The sequence below is a fragment of the Exserohilum turcica genome (genome assembly GCF_000359705.1).
Source record: "Exserohilum turcica Et28A unplaced genomic scaffold SETTUscaffold_4, whole genome shotgun sequence".
In the NCBI taxonomy this organism is placed as follows: domain Eukaryota; kingdom Fungi; phylum Ascomycota; class Dothideomycetes; order Pleosporales; family Pleosporaceae; genus Exserohilum; species Exserohilum turcicum.
In genome coordinates, this window is record NW_007360247.1 from 803,982 (window position 1) to 824,655 (window position 20,674).

Here is a 20,674-nt window from a genome sequence, read left to right on the forward strand (position 1 = left end):
GGCCAGGACCGCGCAGTCGACGACGACGGAGCTTTGCGGCGACACTTGCTTTTTCCCCCGTCCTCTCATCTTTTGCCAGTTGTGGCAAGTGCCGTGGCCCATGGGGTGGTGAGGCAGGTACTCTAAAGCAGAGGCCCGTCTCGGTATTGCTGTCGGTAATGCGTGTGTTGCTTCTGCGTCTCCTTTCAAGCAGCCGTCGTGTCGGGCATAATATTGCACCGCAACCACTACTGTGCGCCTCTGCGCGCCGCGCCTGCCGGGCCGACCGTGATCAGACGGCGCAAAGTGTCGAGAGCGAGCGGCGGAGCAGAAGCCGCCAGACCTGCCGGGTCGTACGGTCGCCGTGGTGAGATCGTCATAGCTCGGATTACGCGTTGTGGAGTAGTGTGTGCGCTGCCCGTCTCCAGTCCGGGGTGCATGCCCAGCTGTACCGCAGAGATCATCCCCTCAATCAACCGGCGGGATAAGTTTGTCGTAGCGGCGGGGGGGTTTCAAAGGCGATAGATAGGCTGTAGTAGCGCACGCCTGGGTGGGCGGGGAGGGGGTGTGTGGTGGTGGTGTTTTTTTTTTGGCGCTTGTGCATGTGCGCGACTTGGTTGACTCTGAGGTGGGCGCCTCTCGCCCTGAGCAGAGGAAGGGAGGGAGAGGGAGGCGAGGAACCTGTCGAATGGCGTGGTGTAGCGAGAGCATCCGCTGGTTGCCGACTGACCAGGGCATCAAGTCGCCCAGCTGCTCAGTGCTGGAGCGCGAGAAGGGACGAGAGATAAGGCAGCCACGATTCGACAGATCCCCGCAAGGATGTGGCCCCGGCATTCCCTCAGCCAGCGGGCGTGGGCGAGGGCGTGGGCGTGGGAAATTGGCACGCCCACACGCCCACGCCCACACTGGCATCGGCACGCCCACCCACACCCACTGGCGAGTGAGTGCCAGTGCCAGTGCCAGCGCCAGCAAGTGCAAAGCCTCTTCCTGCCTCTTTTCCGCTCGCTCTTGCCTGCCTAACCCCCCCGCACCTTCCCCCCACCCCCGTCTAGGCAGTCACGACGCGTGTTCCGCTTCCGGCAGCGGCAACCACGCACCTCCTGAGGGCAGCAGCGCCACGGGGAAGAGTCGTGCTTGCTTATGCCACGTACTCCACATTCCAGCTATGCCCTTGCATGTCTGCTTGCGACAAGACGGCGACGGCGGCGGCGGCGGCGACGGCGGCGATGGCGACCGTGTCCCGCCCTTGTGCGTGCGTGCGTGCGTGTGTGCAGTGAGTGTGTGTGTGTGTGTGTGTGAGTGTGTCATGAGAGAGGCCCGCTAGCGCTGGTGCCGCAGCGTGTACCAGAACCGTCATGCGAGGCTTATCGCGCGGCATGTGAAAGGGGAAACAAGAATAGCCTGCCTAGCTTTGCAATCAAGGCGTGTGGTCACACAAACACACAGCCATGGACTGAAACATCTCGTCTCGGGGTTGGCTGCCCTCTCACCGCATCTTGCTCGTTGAGGAGGGGGGGAAAGGGTGGGCGAGACACGCAACCCCCCGCACCAAGGAGATCAGGTTGGACGTGGAGGAGATGCAAAAGTGGTGGTGGTTGCACTCGCACTTTTTTGGCGCCGATCTCCACCACCATCCCGGCGTGTTGCTGGCGTGATGCCCGGACCATCCCCGCCTGTGCAAGGTTCACCACTCCCCGTCCCAAGCCGTCATGATCAAACAAAACTTCGTCTGCGGGGAACAGGCCAGCACTTGCACTGCACACACACACACACTCAGGCTGAGCATTTCCCAGCGCCCTGGGCTCGCATATGCGCGTAGACATGGTGGGTTCCCCGCGAATCATTCTCCTTGCCTTGCATCACTTGGCTCCTCAATCACGTCACCCACTGCCAAATCTTCGTCGCAATAACGTAGTCTCTCGTAATCGCAAATTTCAACGCGCCATGCGCATGGGGCCTGGATGCTGGATGGATTCATGGGGGGTTTCAATTGGGCGCTAAACCTAGGCAACTAGCTGTCTAATCTTCTCTCTCCACACACCCAGCAGCCAACACACACCACCACCACTACCACCACCACCACTACACACAGGCCCTTCCCTTCCTTCCCACCTGCCCGGATGCTAAAACAACACGGCTGGGTTGGAATGCATACAAGATTGCGATTCGCCAAGTGCGGCTTCGCGGGGTATTGGATCCGACAAAACAACTCGCAAAAATAAAATAAACATTGATGTGAAGAGGAAAAAAAAAGAACAGAAAGAAGAAAAAAAAGTCTATTTGGCTTGTACGAGGGGCGCGTACTGTGATAAGGAAATCGTCATAAGCCACTGGCAACACTCTCCAAAACAGTGTGCCCTTGTCTAAACTCATCGCTTGCTAACGTGAAGAATGACGGAATGCTGAAAAAAAATGCTGACTGAAAAAACGCCGATGCCATGCGGAGTGGGGGAGGGAGCGACGAGGGAGTCGAAAATGGGTTTAGTTGCGATTCGATAGGTCCTCGCCGGCTAATGACGCCGTTGCGGAGTTATTTCCGGAAGAGAAGCCGCTGTTGCTCGGTCCATTGAGCAGATCTTGCACCGCAACCTTGGGCACCTGCGGTACCGGCAATTTGCGCTGCGCTCCCTCGGGTTTCGAGATAATGTCGCCAATACGAAGTCCCGATGATTGGCTTGGCACATAAGGTTGCTCCCGCTCCGTCGATGGCTCCATGGGGGCAAGCGCTGGCACAAAGTTTTGGTTCAGGCTCAAATGACGTAGGTGTGGCAGCTGAAGGTCGCTGAATCCATGCGGTCGTAACCTTGGCGAGTGCGCAGGGGTTGCAAGGGGCGTGTGGTCAGGCGTGGGACTGCACGAGTCGTGCGAAAACGTAGGCGATGGCGGGGCCGTGGATGAAGGCGAGCCCGGGCGAGACTTCTTCGTCATCCGGTGCGCATACGGGTCGTCGTCCTCGTGCGAGTGCGATCTTGACATGGGCTGCGACGAGTAGGCATACTGCGAGAGCCCGGGCAGGCGGTTGGCGTAGGGGTGGTAGCCGCTGGTGATGTGGTGTCGGCTCGAGTGAGAAAAATGTGGTGGGCGCTGCTCCAGTCTCGACGCGGCATCGGCGAGGAGATCCATGGGGCGGGACAGGCCGTTGGGGCTGCTGCTGCTGCTGCTGCTCACGCCGCCCTGGTGGTAGGCCGCGAGGTCGTTGCCCATGCTTGGCGAGTAGTTGGAGAAGGAGTGGGGTGGCGACACGTTGGGTGAGCCGAGTTGAGAGCCCGGGGCGCTGCGAGAAATGGGCTTTGTTGGCGGAGGCATCATATGGGCCAGGCTGGAACCGGGCTCCATGAGGCCCGCCTGCACAGCGGCCACGGCAGCCTGGTGGGCAGCGGCATGCTGCTGGCCCTTGCCTCGCCGCGAGTTGGGGTTGTTGTGTATCCTCGAGTGTCTGCGGGGGAGATTAGCTGTGTGCGGAAACAAAAGACGGCATTTGCTTCTACTCGACGTACCGAGTCAGCTCGTCCGAGCGAGAGAATCGCTTTGTGCAGCCGGGAAAGGTGCAGGCGTGAGGCTTCTCGCCCGTGTGGGTTCGGATGTGGCGAGTCTGGTGCTCCAGGCGGTGGAAGGCCTTGTCGCAGAGAGGGCACTTGTAGGGCCTGGGAAGATCCTGTCGGGGCTCCTCTGACTGTTGCGGGGCGTTTTGGAGCAGTGGAGCCATGAGGCTGACGGTGGCAGCGGCCATGGAGGAGGCTGGTGTTGGGGTGGAGGGCTGGAGTTGGTGCTGTTCAGTGGAAGCTGTGTCGGGGTTGAGCAGGTTGGCGAAACCTGTCGAGGCAGAGTTGGATTGCATGTGACCGAGAGGGAAAGTTGGGGGGGGGGCGGAAGGGGGAGATGATGGGGGGCTCGGATATATGTATGGATCAAACTAGGCGGGCGTGTGGGGGTCGACTGATGGCCGTCAGGGCTGTCTGTGCTGACGCGGGCGAGGATATGCCGGAGCTCGTGCAGAAAGAAAACGCTGCCCTCCGCAAGTCATCACGCAAGTGTGCGTGAGGACCCGCATTTCTTGATACGTCTCCACGACTCGAGCCCCCCTCCCTCCTCTCCCCCCCCCCCCGAAGGTAGCCAAGGCGCACTGGCGCACCGCGGCAGCGGGTGCAGGGTGTCGCTGGAGTGGGAGCGAGACCTTTTCGGTATCGCAGTCGTTTTTGGCGATCCCTTGGGGGTCGTGACAGCGCGCGCGGGCGGGCGTCGAGGGCAGTCGAGTGGCACGCACACACCCTCACACACCTGCACTCACACCCACCGCACCGGCAGCGAGTGGCTAGCGGAACTTGCCCGGCCAAGCGTGGCCTGGTGGTTCAGCGGCTGTGGAGCGGCGCCTGTTGGTTGAGCGCACGACGTAATTTGCAATTGTGAGAATTCTGCAGGCGAAATTTTGCAGCGGTGAGTGTCGGCGAGCGGAGGCGCTGGGCTCGCGCTGAGGGCGAGGGAGCCGGTGGGTGCCAGTGGCTATGTGAGGCTGTGGACGCAGCGCAGCGTACAGCGTGTATCAGCAGCTGGCCGGGGTCCCCAAGGCGCTGCGTATAGTAGCTGGGCCCGTGTATAGCAGGCGGTGCCGTGGGCGGTGCCGTGGGCGAGGCCGTCCGCAAGATGATGCAACGCTGGCTGTGGGGTTGGGATTGGGGGTGCCGTCGTGGCCGTTGGTCGTGGCCGTCGTCGTCGTCGTGTCGTCGTGGCCGTGGTGCCGTGGGTGGTGTGGCTATGCACGGCGAAGCTGGGGCAGCGAGATAAGGAGAAACACGGGCGGGCGGCCTTTCTCTGGGGGCGTGGGCTGCATGGGATTGCAACTGGGCGCTGCAGACGTCACTGTCTGGGGTTCTGTTTGTGCCACCATGGCCGACGAGTGCCTCTCCAGCCTGCCTCGTTCCTGGCCCTCCACCTCCACTACAACCACAACCACAACCACAACCACCACCACCCCATCTCATCTCATCTCATCCCAGCCCTCGCTGCACCGCCGCCCACCGCCGCCCATTGGTCCCACCCGGCCGCCAATGAGGCTTCCCATCGCCCGCTGAAGCTGTCCACTGGCCCTCCGTTGCGTTCCACGGCAGCCTGCCCGGACAGACGGCGCTTTTCAGCACCAGCACTGTGGGGGATCGAGACCTGGGGTCAATACGGCGCGCAAAACAAGCAATGTCGAGCCACCATGTCACTTGCATTCCGAAACTGTTCGCTTCAACACTCCGTCATGCACCGTGGCAATATCGCTCGCAGCATCTGTGAACACACACGCGCGCCAAGGGGTCGCGCACCGTGCGACGGAGCCAGTGCCCTCTAGGTGTACCCTCCCCTACCCTACGGCCCGCATGCTATGCGTCTTCCCGGTCACTCATAGAAGGGCAAACCAGCGCAGGGCGAGGGCGATCTCTGCCGCGACGTGTCCTCAGACTGCCCGCCCATGGTCCGCTCGAGCAGCAGCCGCCGCCTCATTGTCGTCGTCGTCTTGACCAATTCGTCCGAGGCCTGCTCGCTGCAAAGGGGGGGAGGGGGCACTGCCCATGTCGTCGCAGTCGTATAGGCCCACGTCGGCCAACTTGGCCATTTGCGCAAAGCCCACTGCTGGCTATCTTCAGCTGGCACCCTTGGGCACCCCAGTCGCCGCCGCGCCCCTGTGCTTGGCCTCTCAGCAGATCGTGGGGACTTTTGCCCTGCGACGGACCGGCTGTCCCGAGCAGTATGACGTCCTTTGCCCAAGCCCTGCCTGTTATGTCGGCTGCAAATTCGACTGCCCTTCGACGCCCTTCGACTGCCTCTTCACTGCACACCCGGCACCCGCCTCGCCTTGCATCTGCTTCGAGCCTGAATAGCGTACCCATGCGCAAGACTGTCCTGCAGTGCCAATTTCGGCTCCGCTATTCTTATCTGTTGTTCAAGAAATTTTTGAGTGCAGCTAGCCCTTCAATAGCTCGCCCCGCTTTGGATTGGGGGGGGGGGGCACGCTTCCTCCGAGCATACGCCTATGCCGAGCCGACAAAAATTTCGCACGCCAGTAGGGTAGGGGACCTCTGGCGACAGAAAGCGGCATCGGAGAATCTCGGAGAGGCCATGGCTGCAAGAACGGGGCTCCGCTATGTTCTGCGCTGGTGGCGCCTGGGCCTCTCCAGTCGTCCGAGCTATGCAAGGTACGCCTTCTGTCGAAGCCTGGATAGAAGCATCGCTTTGGCCGATGTCACATCCTCAGCCAGAAATTTCAGTTATGCCGATGTTTTTCCCGCTCCCCGTTTCAGACACCATGGGGCGCCCGCACCCGCGAACCTAGACTGCGATACGGTTTCATGGTACGTTTGCGGCCGCTTGTGACATGTCATCGCCATGTGCGACGGTCGCTCAGCATCGGACGACCCTAGCCCCCAAAGGTTCGGCTCCGCAAGTAACATCCGGCTCCGACTGGCGAACCACTTCGACCTAGGCGTTGCAATCTCTTCTCCGATCCTGGCCTGACACCATCGTCACCTATCGTGACATGTACCTGCCCGTTGTCTAGAACACGCAGGGTTTCTGGTCCATCCTACTGATGTAATGTCGCCACGGAAAAGGAGCAGGTTACGCGTCAGAGCCCGGTATGGCCGAATGTCGGTTGATCCACGGTTAGGCTCTCTGGGGCCCCGCACCGTTGACCGTGGCTTATGGATCGAAACGCAACGACGCATTTTTCAGGGGCATTGGCAGATTGGTGGTGCCACTCGCCCAACGGAATATACTCATCCGCCTGATGCCACAACCCCGACTCATGGTACTTGCACAGGCATGGGGTTTCCCCCTTTGCTATACAGTGTTAAGCCCGCGACGGGGAACCCTCTGAAGTGACAAGCCAAGCATCTAGTGTCGATGCGAGCGCAAAGAAAGTGGAACACCTTACGAATGCCGCGCACTAATGGGCCCTTGACAGCTTCACCAGACATCCCCATCTACACCTAATACCTTTGGGCTCCATGTCGATCCTAGATGGTCAATCAGGCTATTCTTCCCGCACTTTGCACAGAGATCGTCGATAAAACAAGGAATCTTACGTCAACCGCCCTCTTCCTGACCCTGGCCAAAGCCAAACATACCCACACCGCACACTCTTCTGCCTGTTTGCACGTTGCCGTCAAGGGTCTTCATCCTGTCTCTCTCTTCATGGATCTGCGGGGATTCCGATCGCAATTTCTAAAAGCTGTCGCACATAGTCTGCGGGGAACAGCTAGGCTGTCGATCTGCCTCTAGCCCCGGGAAGGCTCAACTTTCGTCAGGATGATCGCCACATCTAGAGCTGGCTGGTGTCCAAGTGCAAGTCTCGTTGGTTTGAGTGGGGAACCTTGGCCCCATGATGGAGAAATGTAAGCGCAACAGCAATGGAACTTGCCAGATATGGTCGACGAATTACTCTGTCAACTCAGTAGCCGAGGCTTCCGTAACCCACGAGTGCGATAACAGCTGCATCAAACTTAATTTTCGACATGCTCTCTGAGTGGCCCAGCAACACCTCAACCATTTCCATTGACTCATAAACTTCGACTCGTATGAACTAAAACCCGTCTCTCGATAAGGAACGGCTCCCGTACACGGCAACCTCGACACAAAACCGCTGATCCAGTGCCGACTGGCCAGCCGTGCGTGTGCCAGGTTTTTGACTGACGGGGTGCCTGGGCACAAGGGCTTGCCATGGCATACGTTGAGAAGAAATAATTTTATGAAACGATGCGATCCTTGTCCTTACTGGAGAAGAGTTTACGTCAAGTGGAGATAACGAGTACGAATTGGCTTTTGATGGACCGGTGACCCCACGAGCTTGTATAGACAGAAAAGCGCTGATCTTTATGTACTACAGCAATCCAGCATCCGGTGTCGGAACCATATCTACATGAACCATGTCTCCATTTCTCCCCATAGTACGGGGCAAGTCAAGTTCGCGGTGGTATTGCGTCACGATATACATTCCACCGATTGACTGATCGATAGCCGGTCGTCATCCGGTTACTAACTAGCACCATATTGCGTCAATTCGCACTTGTGTGGGTATCATTTTCTTCACATCCGCAACAACAGGCGCGCCTCGGATGGGGACTGGGTGCCCGAAGCTGTATTAGGACCAATGCCAAGCTTATGGCAATTTTGGGCTATAAGTGTCCCCTTGCAGCCGTTTGACCGATGTTCTCTGCTCACCTCATCCACTGGATGCCTGCCTCTTGTATTTGTACACGTCGTCATAAGTCTGTGGTTTAGGCGACCATCGAGATTGCTAATATTACATGTTTTTCTTGTCGTTGTTTGGTATTTCTACTCGCACGGGCCGGCCAAGACGTCCAGCGCAGCTGTCATGCGCGTAAGTACATGGTTTGTTTGATTGTGTGATCACGGACTTGACATACCTAGGTTTTCTGAGATGCTGCATGTTGCCGCAGTACACGAGGTTACGGCATTTAAAAAGGGCCCGCATAGACACTTGTCGTCCTTATTTGGATCGCATTTTGCTACGCCTGCTGCTTCGTTCCAGCAATCCATCTGAAGCCTGATCAGCATTGCTTTCCTTGTATCATGCAGGTGGTGAGTATTCGGCTTACGGGACATGGACCAGCAGCAGCAACACCAGCTCCGGGGCCTTGTTTCGGTGGGGGAGGAGGCTTTGGCGAAGCAATGACACCGGTTACTGCTACGGCAATAATCGTTATAACGAGGCGCATGTTGAAGGAGGTAAAGAGAGGGATATGCTGCGCAGTGGCGATGGTGAAAGGTAACCCTTGCAACGAAGAGAGAGAGGAAAAATACCTTTCCTTTCTCTTCCACTACGATAAGTATACAAGTCGCTTGTTTGATTTCTTGCAACAAGCCGGAAAAGATGTTGTAAACTGACATCTAACCGTGTCGCTTCGTCTTATATCATTTTACAACAGCCCACTCACCCGTCCCCACCCACCTCCGCTTCCCCCTGCCCTCGCTCTCAAGAGCACAACAAAAGTGTGGCAACGGGTTTGTCGCTAATGAGAGCGGGTAGTTCGGAGGTGCCCATGTTCATGCGCGGCGCGCACACCACACCACATACGCCGCCCGTTTCGCAATTCTGGCACGCCAACAGTTACAGAACGGGATTGAAACGGGTGGGCATGCACGCGCGCGCGCACCACCACCGCCTCCTCCTTCCCTCTCCGCGCTGTCAGCTCGGCGCTTTATACGATTGCGTAGATATCTTCCGGTCAAAAGAGGAAGAGAAAAAGAAAAGAATAAGGTTATCCCGACTGCCACGCAACAAGGGTCCTGGTTCCAAGATAATCCACCACCACCACCACCACCATCTTTTCTTTGGCTTGTAGCCCGGTTACTGACGCGCCCGCCCCAAGGGGTTTGTGCTGCTTCTCAGAGACGTGCTGTGTGTGTTTTATCTCGCACCCAATCTGTCATTTGCATGTTCGAGAAAAGAAAGAGCATGGCGCAATACATGTTTTCGACATGTATCTATGATCTATGTGTGCTATTTTCCACGTTACCCTTGTCAGGCACCTGTCTGCGCTGGCTGTTCCGGTGCCGCCTATTTATTATCATGTCTGCTAATCTTTTCAAACATGAGCATTTGAGGCTTTTTGGTTTGAAATGGGTGGCGTTATGGCCATGGGAGGGGGAGTCGTTTTTCCCTGCGTATACAATCGTAGTTACGGTGTATGGATGGATGGATGGAGGTGTGTTGTTACTTTGCACACTTGGCATGCGTCCCTGTTTATGCATGCAACCGCGTAGGTATGTGATGAACTCTGTTTGTACAGTCCCTTTCTTTTCTTTTCTTTTTTTTCTCTCTCTCTCTATGTATATGTGTGTATCACACATGCCGTCATCAAAGATTCTCGGGACTCTCCATTCGCTTTCGCAACGTTGTTGCAATCAAGACTTACACTAAAAAGAAACATGGATATGCCAAACTTACCCTTGTAGAACGCCATAGGAAATCAAAACAAAGAAAGAAAGAAAGAATAAAAGGAAATAATAATTACCGTACGTTAGCTAACATCCCTTTTTTTTCTTTCCTTCGTTTTTCGTCCGTCACATACCCGGCCGGCGTCTTGGCATTGCAAGCATTGCAAAGCACTTGTCTAGAAAAAGGAATCCTGTATCCAACGTCTTGTCTCGAAAGAGAGAAGACGCGCGCGCGAAAGACACACACACACACACACACACAGAGAGAGAGAGAGAGAGAGAGAGAGAGAGAAAGACACGTTAGGCTAAGGGTGGCAGCCAAGAAATCCCACCCCTTGAGCAAAGTATGTGCGTTTCAGCTACATGTCTCTGTCCCTCATGCCTTGTATGCCGTATGGAGGATGGGGGGGCCGACGGGGACCAGGGTTGCACATGCCATTTTTCTTACCCTTCACATGCGCAACCTGAGGGGACTTGTGAAGTCGAAACAAGGGGACTTACGCACGTTAGCAGGCATCTACTGTGTTGTAAGTAGTAGGGCGGCGGCTCCGCTTTTTTTTCTTGTGCTTGGCCCTTTGCCTTACAGGTGCCTCAGACGTAACAGATGACAGATGGTGTGGATGAAAGCAAGGTTGTTCTTTTTTTGGGATACTGTTTTGGCCCTTTTTTTTGGGCGTTGGCGCGCATGACAGCGGGGATTGCCGTACTTGGATAGACAAGGGCGCTTCTTCTTTTTTTTTTGGTGGCCTGCTTCTTTTTCTCTCTTCCACGTGTATGGTGTGCGGGTCTGTTGGACGGGCCGCTCGAGTTTAGGATAGATGGATAGCTGCGTGTGGTTCGAGACGTTTTGCGGAATCAGTGTGCTGGGATGATGCCTACTACTGTATATCTCTTTTCCGTCCATCTGCGGGGACCTTGGATGTTGTTGTTTCTCTTAGCGTCGCGCACACTATCCTGTCCTATAGCTTTGCGCTGTTATTACACTGTATCCCAGGGTATATACGACGGCGGTTCTTTTTTTTCTTCTTTCTCTTTTTTGGAACTGCGATGATGCCTTTTGAGCGTGGATGGATGGCCCTGGTTTTTTTTTGTGGTTGTTGGATTTGTTCGCTTTGCGCGCTTTGGAAAATGTGTAACGAGGGGATGGACGGGGCCATCTGTCTGAGGCAGCTAGCTGTCTTGTCCCAAAAGAGAAGGCTTCCCCGTGGTGATTCTGCTCGGCCTTGGATGTGAGGTAAGACGGCTTGTTTCAGTATGCCGTATATTCGCCGTTGTCGTCGTTATCTTTTGCGCTACCTACTTGCTGCATAGGCTCCTTCCATGTCAGCACTTGTGGTGAGGGAGAGCGCTCTACTTGAGGCACAGCGTGTATGGCAATGAAGTACCGATCTCGATGAGCGATTGGGAGTTCGGCCTAGGAACCTAGAATATGGAGGCGAGGGGTTTTACTAGGGCAGTAGACAAAGTTCAAAAGTTGGAAGGTCGGCAGAAGTCGGTTTTGACGGTGGACTTGATATCATAGGCGGGACTTGCGGAGTGAGACTACTACATGAGTAAATGAATTCCGATCAACGGACATTGTAACCGACTAATTTTTACTTTGCTGCCGACTCCTCGGTGTAGCTTATTCGCGGCCACCTTTCTCAATAGCCTCCTCAACCCACTGGATAACCTTCTCTCGCTTGTCCTCGAGAACAAGGGGGAAATGGTCGCAATCCAACTTCGTCACGTCGACCTTCTTGCCTTCCCTCTCTGTACCCACCCAGCTCTTCTCAATTTCGTCGATAAATTTCTGCTGCTCCTGTGGTGGAATGACTAAATCCTTTCCAGCAAAGAACCATGATACCGCGACGTCTTTGTACCCGGCATACGTCAGAGGGTTTACCATACAGCCGCCAAAATGCTTGCCCATCTTTGAGGCTGCAGCAACCGCGTCTTCGATTGGGAGATCGCTGCAGCAGTTTGCTGCCGTGGCCCTGATATCTTTGTGGCTCAGCCAACCATTCTATTGTGCTGTTAGTCGGAGTCGTATCCATATCAAATAGCAGCGGCTCTTACCTCATCAGCCTCGACCGCAGGAGCCTTTGAATCCGCAAGCGCCTGAAAGCAAGATTGACCAAGAGGCGGCACCACAGCAGTGAGATAGGCAACGCGGACGACACCTCCTTTTTCTCCCTTTGCCTCTTGCTCTTTCTTCGTTACGCCTTTCAGGCTCTCCGTCGCGACACACCCTGGATAGCCACATGTTAGCTATATCCGCGCCCCGAAAGAAAAAATAATAATTCAGACTTACCGCCATAGCTGTGGGCGACGAGAACAACCTCTTTCCCCTCGTTCACCAGCTTAGATACAAAGTCGTTGACGTACTGGGCATCGGCGTACAAGCTCGGTGGGGCACCCCCCGTTTTGCGCTCGTAGCCTGCGGGGTAGCAGGGCGGTTCAAGAACATGCACATCGTGGCCTTTTGCGCGCAGAGGGTCGGCGAGGACATCGTACATGGATGCATAGCTGAAGGAGCCTGGGATCAAGACGACGGTGGGTCGGGTAGACATGTTGGCTTTGGGTTAAGAGTTGGTGAGTTGGGTTATTTTGGCAGAGGACAGTATCAAACTGGAGGTAGAATTTGGTTGCGAATTCGAATGGGCGGTGCCGCCCCTATTTATGCATGTACGCCATACCCGCCATCGAGCATTTGCCGTTGAAATAGTGTTACTTGCCGCCGGTTTCGCTAAATTGGAGCATTTGTCATGCAGGCAACGTTACTTACTAGGTAGTACCTGACTGTTAAGCAGCATGAAGCTTCATGATTGGTCGCCTGACGTCGAAACAACTTGCGACATGGTGATTGGTATTCTGACATTTAGGATAGAAAATGCGCCAATGGAAGATGGTTCAGTTAGCGTACCCTAAGTGGCATCGTGGATGCTTAGTCATGCGACTTGGTGTCCGCTTTGCACCACGGCAATGCAGTTCTTCAGAATCTGGACGAATCTGGATGGTTAGTGTGTTGGTTTGCAGAGGAATTAGCAGTGAGTATTTTCAAGTACTTTCACTTTCTTCGCATGTTTATACCAGAGATTCGTCCTCTTTTGGATAAGTTTTCGTGTTTGCTAGAGACTCTCGCTGTTTGCGAATATTCAAAATGTAGATTGCTGCTGACTCATTATATAAAAAGTATACGGTATCGTATCTGAATGTGATTGCGTACCAACATATTTTCTAAAATCTGCTTTAGCAGCAAATTGAAATCTGGCATAGAACAAATGGAGACAGACTACTATTCGCATCATTAGGACTCCAATGGCCCGATTCATAAAGTTCAGAGTCGAGGAAAGTCCTATGAAAGCTTAGGCGAATAATCGTGTACATCACAGCTACAAGCTTTCGAGAGTGCCATGTCAAAGTCGAGTAGATGAGCAGGTATATAGGCAAAATCAATTACATTAAATCATTACACTGAAAAGACACCAATCGTCCCTCGTACCCGTGCGTTAACCATTTTCCATTTTTCCACATCATTCCGTCATCCATGCAGTATGAAATTCATAACTATTGGCTGACGATGCCGCTGTCCTGGGTGGTGGCGGTGTATGCGGCAGTGCAGACAACGTTGAATGTGTCACTGCCGCTGGTGTAGCCGGAGTTGACGGCGTACTGGCTGTCAATGGGGACAGAGTAGAGAGCACAGTAGGTTCCGAGGGGGACGCCGTTGTCGGTCAAGATATAGGAGGTGAAGTAGTTGCAAGGAGTGTACCTGCCATTGGAGACAAGGTGCTCTTTGTCGAAGGCGGTCTGAGCCTCACAGGCAGCAGCGCAAAGGCTAGGATCAAAGGGGTTGGTATTGAAGAGACGCATGCCGTTGTAGGTGCTAACATCGGGAGCGTTGACAGCAGCAGGAAGGCTCTGTACGCTGTAGCCAGAGAGTGTGGGGGGTTGTGTGCATGAGGACTTGGAGTATCCTGATTCTGCATTAGCCTAGGCTGCGTAAAAAGAAGCAAAAAAAACTTACCGTTGCTGCCAGTGATGACAACCTGGAACTGCTCCTGCCACTGGCCACTGTTGGTGGCAGTTGCGGCAGAAACAGGGTATCCGAAGAGGGAGCACTTGATGTTGGTCTGGGGGGCAGGGTTCGGGCAGTCCGAGGTAGGCTGAACAGTGCCATCACGTTCGTAGTAGATGTTGAAGCCAAGACAAAACTTCTCGCTGTCGCAAAAGGCGGCACATGCGCCAACGTCGTAGGTGGTTCCCGGGAGAATCTTGTAGGTCAAGTAACCGATCTGCTGGGTGGCTCCGGATTTGGCTTTGAAGTTTTCGACGTAGCCGCTAGGAGCTGTTGCTGCCGAAGCAATTGCCATGAGGGCGTTGCTGGGGTTTTGGAAGGCCCCAACTGAGTAGTCACCGGTAGCAGGCGCAGCACTGTATCCATAATGAGTATATTGATTCAAATTCCAAGTATTTAGATATTGACGCACCCTACAGGCTGGGCGGGGCAAGAAGAGGTGTCCCGCTTGTTGCTGGGCTTAACGGCACCGGAAGCAACATCGTCCTTGGCCTTGTCAACAGCAGAGGCCTGGTTGTAGTTGACGGGGGCGTTGGGAGGCAGAGTCGGCGCAGGGCCCAGGAGGGAGGGTGTAGGAACGGCCTTTGCAGCCGCAATGTTGATATTCTGGGGGAGGGCGGCAGCCAAACCGCTAAGAGCGGAAGCAACAAGAAGAGCGTTGCGCATTTTGGAAATTGAGGGTGAAGGAGAGAAACTGGGAATGGTTGTAGAGTCAAGGAAGGCTTTGAGATGAGCTTGCTGTGGAGCCTGTGAGATGCTTGGGGTGAGGAAGTTGAACTGGCGAGACGAGACGTCTTACTTATACGCATTCGAGCTATCATGGTGAACAACATGGGTTGGTACGTGGGCCAAGGCGGGCAGTGTTAGCAGCAAGCCACTTTCGTCGCTGGAGACGGCCCAGGAGCCTGGGCGATGGGTGGCCAGCTACGTCCGGGGGTGGTGAACTGGACGACTTGTCCCGATTGGGACATGACTGGGAGGATACGGCGAGTGTGGAAGACAGCAATCGGGCCTGAGAGTCGCGAGGCGAGCTTCAGCCATGCGCCGTTGTGTTTGGTGGCGTCGAGGCCCCGTGCTTCCGTGAGGTGCTAGAGCGAGGTGAAGATGGGGTTGAGCAGGGGTAGTTGGACGGTGGTACGATGGGTCAAGCCACACGGACGGGCAGCAGCTGGATGTGTCGCGCTCACCGAAGGCCACCAGTCAGTCGGACATGGATGGGTGGTGAGGGTGTTGAGGGGCGAGGGATGCATCGACATGAGAATAGGTGCGGGAGAGCGACTGAGGCTAAAGCTTATTCCCCGAACAGGTCGAGGTCGGTTGCTGCAGTTGATCTGCCCTTGGCACAGTCAGGCTAGGGCGGGAGATAGCTCGTCGTAATCTCCCCAAATGGCCTAGTCTCCAGGCACCGCTCCCACACCAGCCCCCGGAGCGGACTAGCGCGCCCCACCCGCTATCAGCCAGCTCGCTGCGTGTGCGTGCAGCCTTGCTCCAATATTCCTCGCCTAACCGCCCCGACACGTCGCCAGTCGTCCTGATTCCCATGCTGCTCTCCCTTTGATTACCACCGATTCCCCTACGCCATGACATGTGCCATCGCCCAGCAACGCCGCTACCCCTCGTCTACGCTCTAAAACAAAACAGTGCCGCCAGCGCGCGATGGGGGTGTGCTGTTTCGCCCCGGCCGGCGGCCAAACCATATCAGGCCGGTGAGCTCATGTCACAGGGCTGCTGTGGGCATGCCAATATTGGACAGCATGCAGCGCTATCTCTCGCTGGACCTTCCGGCTTGCTGGTTCGCTATCCACACACACATAATCGGACAAGTATCCGGGCCCCATGCCACGTTTTGCCATGGCTCTCGTCTCCCACCACGACCATGGGAGCAATGCGCCCAAGACAGCGCCGACCTGCTGTCGGACATGTCTTGAAAGGATTCCATGGCCATTGACTGACGACGCCTCTGCTGCCTTTGTTTGGAGTCAACAAGCTTCTCGCCCGGCACCTGTCCCATGTCCTTGGCGTGTTTCGCTCCAAGCAGCTGGGCATTGCGCCAGCCATCGCTCATGCCGGACCAAACACGACGTCTGCCACCATGGCCATCTCCCGATGCAAGCTGTTTTGCGGGGCCAGTACTGCCCTACAGTACGGCGGTCATACGAAGCTATCCTGAGGCTGAGGCAAGGCTGCCATGGATGTGCATGTTCCTTGCATGCTGCTAGCCAGTTCCAAGGAGTTAGAAGCGAGCACTGTTCCACGTGCCGAGTCAGTTGTCACAATTGGGGACCCAAGTGCCAGCAAGCGATGAAAAATTTGTGGCCCATGGCAGTAAGGCAACAAGTCTCTTGATAGTGGCGTGGCCCAAGCGCTTACACTGGGCTGGTTCGGGACGTTGGTTCCTGACTCTGCACATGGGACCGTGGTACACATCACCTGGACAGATGCAGGTATCGATCACGAAACCATGGACTTATTGTCTGGCCTGCAGGGTCTGCTCCTTCCCCACTTTGGCTGTTGGCACATTGAGGCTGATGCTAGACCGTCGTGTCCGCTTCCATCACCCAGGTCTCGACAAATCTGGCAGCATATGCGCCATGTTCGCTACCTAAAAATGTCCAACTACGATTTTTAGAAAGCCAACCGTCAAGCGCCAAGGCCGGTGAATGTGGGCCCGTAAAGTTTACGGCAACACTGCACTGGGTGGCAATTCTACAACAACGCTCCCGTGAATCGCAATTGCGATGGTGCCACTCCAGCCACTTTGCAGCCATGTCTTTGCGCAGATTCACAACAGCCATACATTTCAGCCATGTACCGTTGATTTTTTTTTCCTATCGATGCATGGACCAGCCAAGACGATCGTAGCCGTTGGCTAGTACGATATGACTCAGCTATCCAGAGCTTTGTTGTCCTTTTAGACTGAAGCCTTGCAAAACCACTTGCTCCATTGTTTTCCTGAAAAAACACTGCACCAGTAACAGAGAAACACACCGCTGCTTCGAGCCCCCATCTGTTGTTCGCTCAGCTCACTGGCAATACGCCACAAAGACTTGCCGCCCTCGCCTACAGCCACGCTGACGCTCTGGGCACTGTACGGCCGCGCCGACCCGTTCCAGGAATACTAACATGTGTAACACGGCGCTTGCTAGACTTAGCATCACACTAGCTGCAGGCGATGCCGATGAGACGTGGAGAGCCGTCTCTGTAAGGATGGGGATCTAGAACTAGAGGAAATGCTGCACATATGGACCCTCTGTGGATTCATCGCATCGACACGATCTGCTCCAAGACTCGACTTTAGATGAAGGCGGGTGGAAGAGCTCTGCATGGGGTCAGGTTCCTCAACTCACAGTAAGCTTGGTTGTTTTCTCCGATGTCTACTAACGGATGGAACTAGTAAATTCCCAATACTGCCAATAATGGTACTTAGTATGATATAGTAGGCGTTGTTTCGTGCATTGCTCTTTTCCAGCGCCTACAGTCCAATGCTAAAACTAGTCTGTTAATCTGAAAACTCAAATGCCGATTGCACATGAAATGGAATTGCTCAAAACCACTTATCCACTCGTCCAACCAGGCATCCTTACCAGCATGACTTGAACTCAATCGCACAGACATTGACTCAAGATCGTCTACGGCACCCCAGAGGCCCAGACTACCCCACAATTCCGTCACACTGGGAAAGCTCCTGTGACTTGCCTTGGCTGTTTATCAGGCGAGCAGCCCAATGCAGGCTTGATTGACGGCTCGCCCATCCGCGACGCCGTCTTTTTAGTAACCGGCAATGCGTCTGTATCCAAGTCGCCCAGCTGCTCTTGGGCGTCAAAAAATACCTCAGAATGCTCTTCGCAAAGCGGTATGATGTGTTGCACAGCCAGCCTCGTTTGCCTGGGTATACGCGCGCGACAAGCGGGATACGAACAGCGTAACGCCCCCGGAGTCTTTGGAAACGCACTTGGGGAGCTATTGGCGGTTGGCGAAAACAACGGACTTGATGCTATTGACGTGGCGACGCGCAGGCTGTGCAAGGGCGAGGGCGAAGGCAAGGTCGAGATTGGCCCAAGGGTGTGCAGTACTGGGTAAGTTGAGGGCGATGACTTGTCTATCCATGGTTGCGGGGCTACTACTATTCCGGTCAAGAGGGGCGCAAGGCCCATAGCTGAAGCCGAGTGGGTCGGGTGAAGAAAAGCGCTGCATTCTGTGCATGTGCAGGCGATGTTTAGTCTTGTAGTGAGAGCAGCCATTCTGCAGCCATTCTGCAGCCTTCAAGTCTTTTTTTTTATAACAAGTTACGACAAGTACGTACATGTGGTGAAGTATCATGCAAATAAGTCTCCTCACCCTGCTTATGCGTGCACAAAACTCTCGGTTTATTCCCGCTGCATGCCTTGTCCCTGCCGCCACTTGTTTGGTCATGTCACGATAAGGTCCCCTTTGGCAAACCCCCCTGCTGGTACACTTGTTCCTTTTGTCGTCTCTGCAACAAAGACAAAAACAGCAGTACGGCCCAGCCCCGATGCGGACCACGGTACCCAATGCAGCAAGCCTTCTTTATTGACCCTTCAGCTGTCGACGCATGCCTGCATGCAGATACGGTACGGTACGGTACGCGCAGCGGCAAGGTGAAGTGACAGCCTTTGTTTGCGCCCGCCACAACCTTTATGTCTTTGTTCCCCGATAAGTAATTAATGATAAGAACACTGTACACGGGAAACACGTGTACCTCGCGCCACGCTCCCTACACACGCACGCATCCGCATCCGCATCCGCACACGTCAATGCAGGGAACTACATACATGAACAGATTTATACTAGCTCACCTTGCCTCCCTGGCTCCCGGCTCTCTAGCTCGCAGCCGCACAACCGCAACGGCAACGGCAGTTAGCTCGGCACATTTTGCAGTTGCAGTTGCAGTTGCATGCCGTCATGTGATGTGATGAGATGTGATGTGCTATGATGTGTGGATGCATGTAAGACGGTTAGTCTCTCTTTTTTTTTTCTGACATGTGCATGTGCATGTCCATTAGATAGGTGCTGGTTCTATACGTGTGTACATAATGTCGCTGGAAGGGGAATAGCTTTACAGAATTAGAATGTATGTGTAATGACTATTTTTTTTATCGCGTACTTGTTGATAATATATACTCGTAGGTGTAAATCTACTCTATCGTCTATTCTTCTTTTCTTCTTATTTTATCATTGATTTCAGAGACGGACAAGCAAGGACGGCGGCAGGAACTTCGCCTCTATCTCGCTTACACATGCATTCATCCATCCATGTATAGCGAGCGCATGGCTAAACGCCCTAAACCCCCACCCACCCCCTTGCACTAAAACCCTAATTTTTTTTTTCCCACCCTAGCTGCTCCTAGGTGGTGTAGTGTGTCTACATGCACACCGAGATTTCCAGACGTGCAGCAAAGCTAGACTGGCGAATGGGTAGGGGTAGGGTAGGGGTAGGGTTGGCTTATATAATACCTAGCCCTACCTCTACCTCTACCTACGCTAAGGTTCTTTAGCATAAGTAGAAGTAAAGTTATTAAAACTTAAGTAGAAGTAGAGTTAAGTTAGCTAAAACTTAAGTAGAGGTAGAGTTAAGTTAGCTAAGACTTAAGTAAAGGTAAAGTTAAGTATATAACTATTAGGTGTAAGAGGCTACGCCTAAAGTGTGTGTGTGATCGAGTATATCTATACGACTACCTAGACTTCAAGAAGCTTGAAGTCTTGTTACTGCCTTTTTGGCTATGGATGGCGTAAGTAGTCGTACGCTCGGCCCGTTGGGCCCGCCCATTACATTAGGTTATGCTAGGTCAAGGTCTTATTTTATTATAGATATTAATTACGTTCTCTTATGCCTACTACTACTCTATACTAAGCTTTAATATTGATATTATTATTATAGAATTAAGTTCTATTTACTATTATATAAGTATACTCTACTAGAATTCTACTTCTCTATTACTACTACTAGCCTTTTATATAATACTTTTTATTATAGTGCTTCAATAGCTAGAAGTCTTTTTATATAATTATAACCCTCTTCTTATATATAGCATTAAGCAAGTAGTCTATAACGTTAGTAGCTATAATAAATATTAGTAATAAATAAACACACCTTTAAAGTAGCTAATTAAGTAGGCCTTACCTGCCTCTTATAGGGCTTTAAGAGTATAATAGGTCTAGCGCTACTCTTTAGAGCTATCTACTCTAGCATAATAATAAAAACTACTCTACTAATCTCAGGCAATCTTATAAATAAGATTTTAAAACCTTTTTTTAGAATTAATAGGTTCTACTTTTTTATAGCCTCTTAATTTCTTTAAATATATTCTCCCACACACCAACGTCAAGTTTTCTAGAATAGGTGTAATTTTCGTTAAATATATACAAATCCCTTACAAGAAACTAATTATAGCAAGTTTTAAGACGTGCAGCGTGCGCGCTGTTGAGCTATAAGCTATAAGAGCAGATAGTTGAGACACGTCTTACACTCAAAACAAAAACACACAGACCACTCTGCTTAGTAATAAGAGAACCCCAGCAACAGAATGCCACCAGAAAGCGATACTATCGAAGCCCAAGTGCTAGAACAGAGGCAAGAGAGCCTAGGCCCAGAGGCTCAGATCGACAGGGAAATGGACAGAGAGGACCCCTACCCAGCCACTCCACCCAGCAACCAGCCAGCCAAGAGAGCATCTT

At 53.6% G+C, this 20,674-nt stretch overlaps 5 protein-coding genes across 5 annotated transcripts; 2 read left to right on the forward strand and 3 right to left on the reverse strand.

The window, feature by feature from the left end:
* Positions 1-2,460: 2,460 nt before the first annotated feature.
* On the reverse strand, positions 2,461-3,817 carry SETTUDRAFT_92951 (uncharacterized protein; the record flags this gene model as incomplete). Its single annotated transcript, XM_008030169.1, has 2 exons — positions 2,461-3,415; positions 3,477-3,817. The coding sequence occupies 2 exons, from the start codon at positions 3,815-3,817 to the stop codon at positions 2,461-2,463; spliced, it is 1,296 nt and encodes a 431-aa protein (XP_008028360.1).
* Positions 3,818-5,154: 1,337 nt separating this feature from the next.
* Positions 5,155-5,954, forward strand: SETTUDRAFT_164273 (uncharacterized protein). Its single transcript, XM_008030170.1, has one exon. The coding sequence runs from the start codon at positions 5,532-5,534 to the stop codon at positions 5,838-5,840; it is 309 nt and encodes a 102-aa protein (XP_008028361.1). The 5' UTR covers positions 5,155-5,531; the 3' UTR covers positions 5,841-5,954.
* Positions 5,955-6,078: 124 nt separating this feature from the next.
* Positions 6,079-6,333, forward strand: SETTUDRAFT_155245 (uncharacterized protein; the record flags this gene model as incomplete). Its single annotated transcript, XM_008030171.1, has 1 exon — positions 6,079-6,333. One exon carries the CDS (start codon positions 6,079-6,081, stop codon positions 6,331-6,333), a length of 255 nt encoding a protein of 84 aa, XP_008028362.1.
* A 5,145-nt stretch (positions 6,334-11,478) lies between these two features.
* SETTUDRAFT_164275 (uncharacterized protein) lies at positions 11,479-12,496 on the reverse strand. Its single transcript, XM_008030172.1, has 3 exons — positions 12,212-12,496; positions 11,977-12,149; positions 11,479-11,923 (listed from the first exon to the last, which is right to left on the reverse strand). The coding sequence occupies exons 1-3, from the start codon at positions 12,468-12,470 to the stop codon at positions 11,543-11,545; spliced, it is 813 nt and encodes a 270-aa protein (XP_008028363.1). The 5' UTR covers positions 12,471-12,496; the 3' UTR covers positions 11,479-11,542.
* A 971-nt stretch (positions 12,497-13,467) lies between these two features.
* On the reverse strand, positions 13,468-14,644 carry SETTUDRAFT_180068 (uncharacterized protein; the record flags this gene model as incomplete). The annotated part of the gene is made up of 3 exons (XM_008030173.1): positions 13,468-13,883; positions 13,928-14,334; positions 14,391-14,644. The coding sequence occupies 3 exons, from the start codon at positions 14,642-14,644 to the stop codon at positions 13,468-13,470; spliced, it is 1,077 nt and encodes a 358-aa protein (XP_008028364.1).
* Between the last annotated feature and the right edge of the window lie 6,030 nt (positions 14,645-20,674).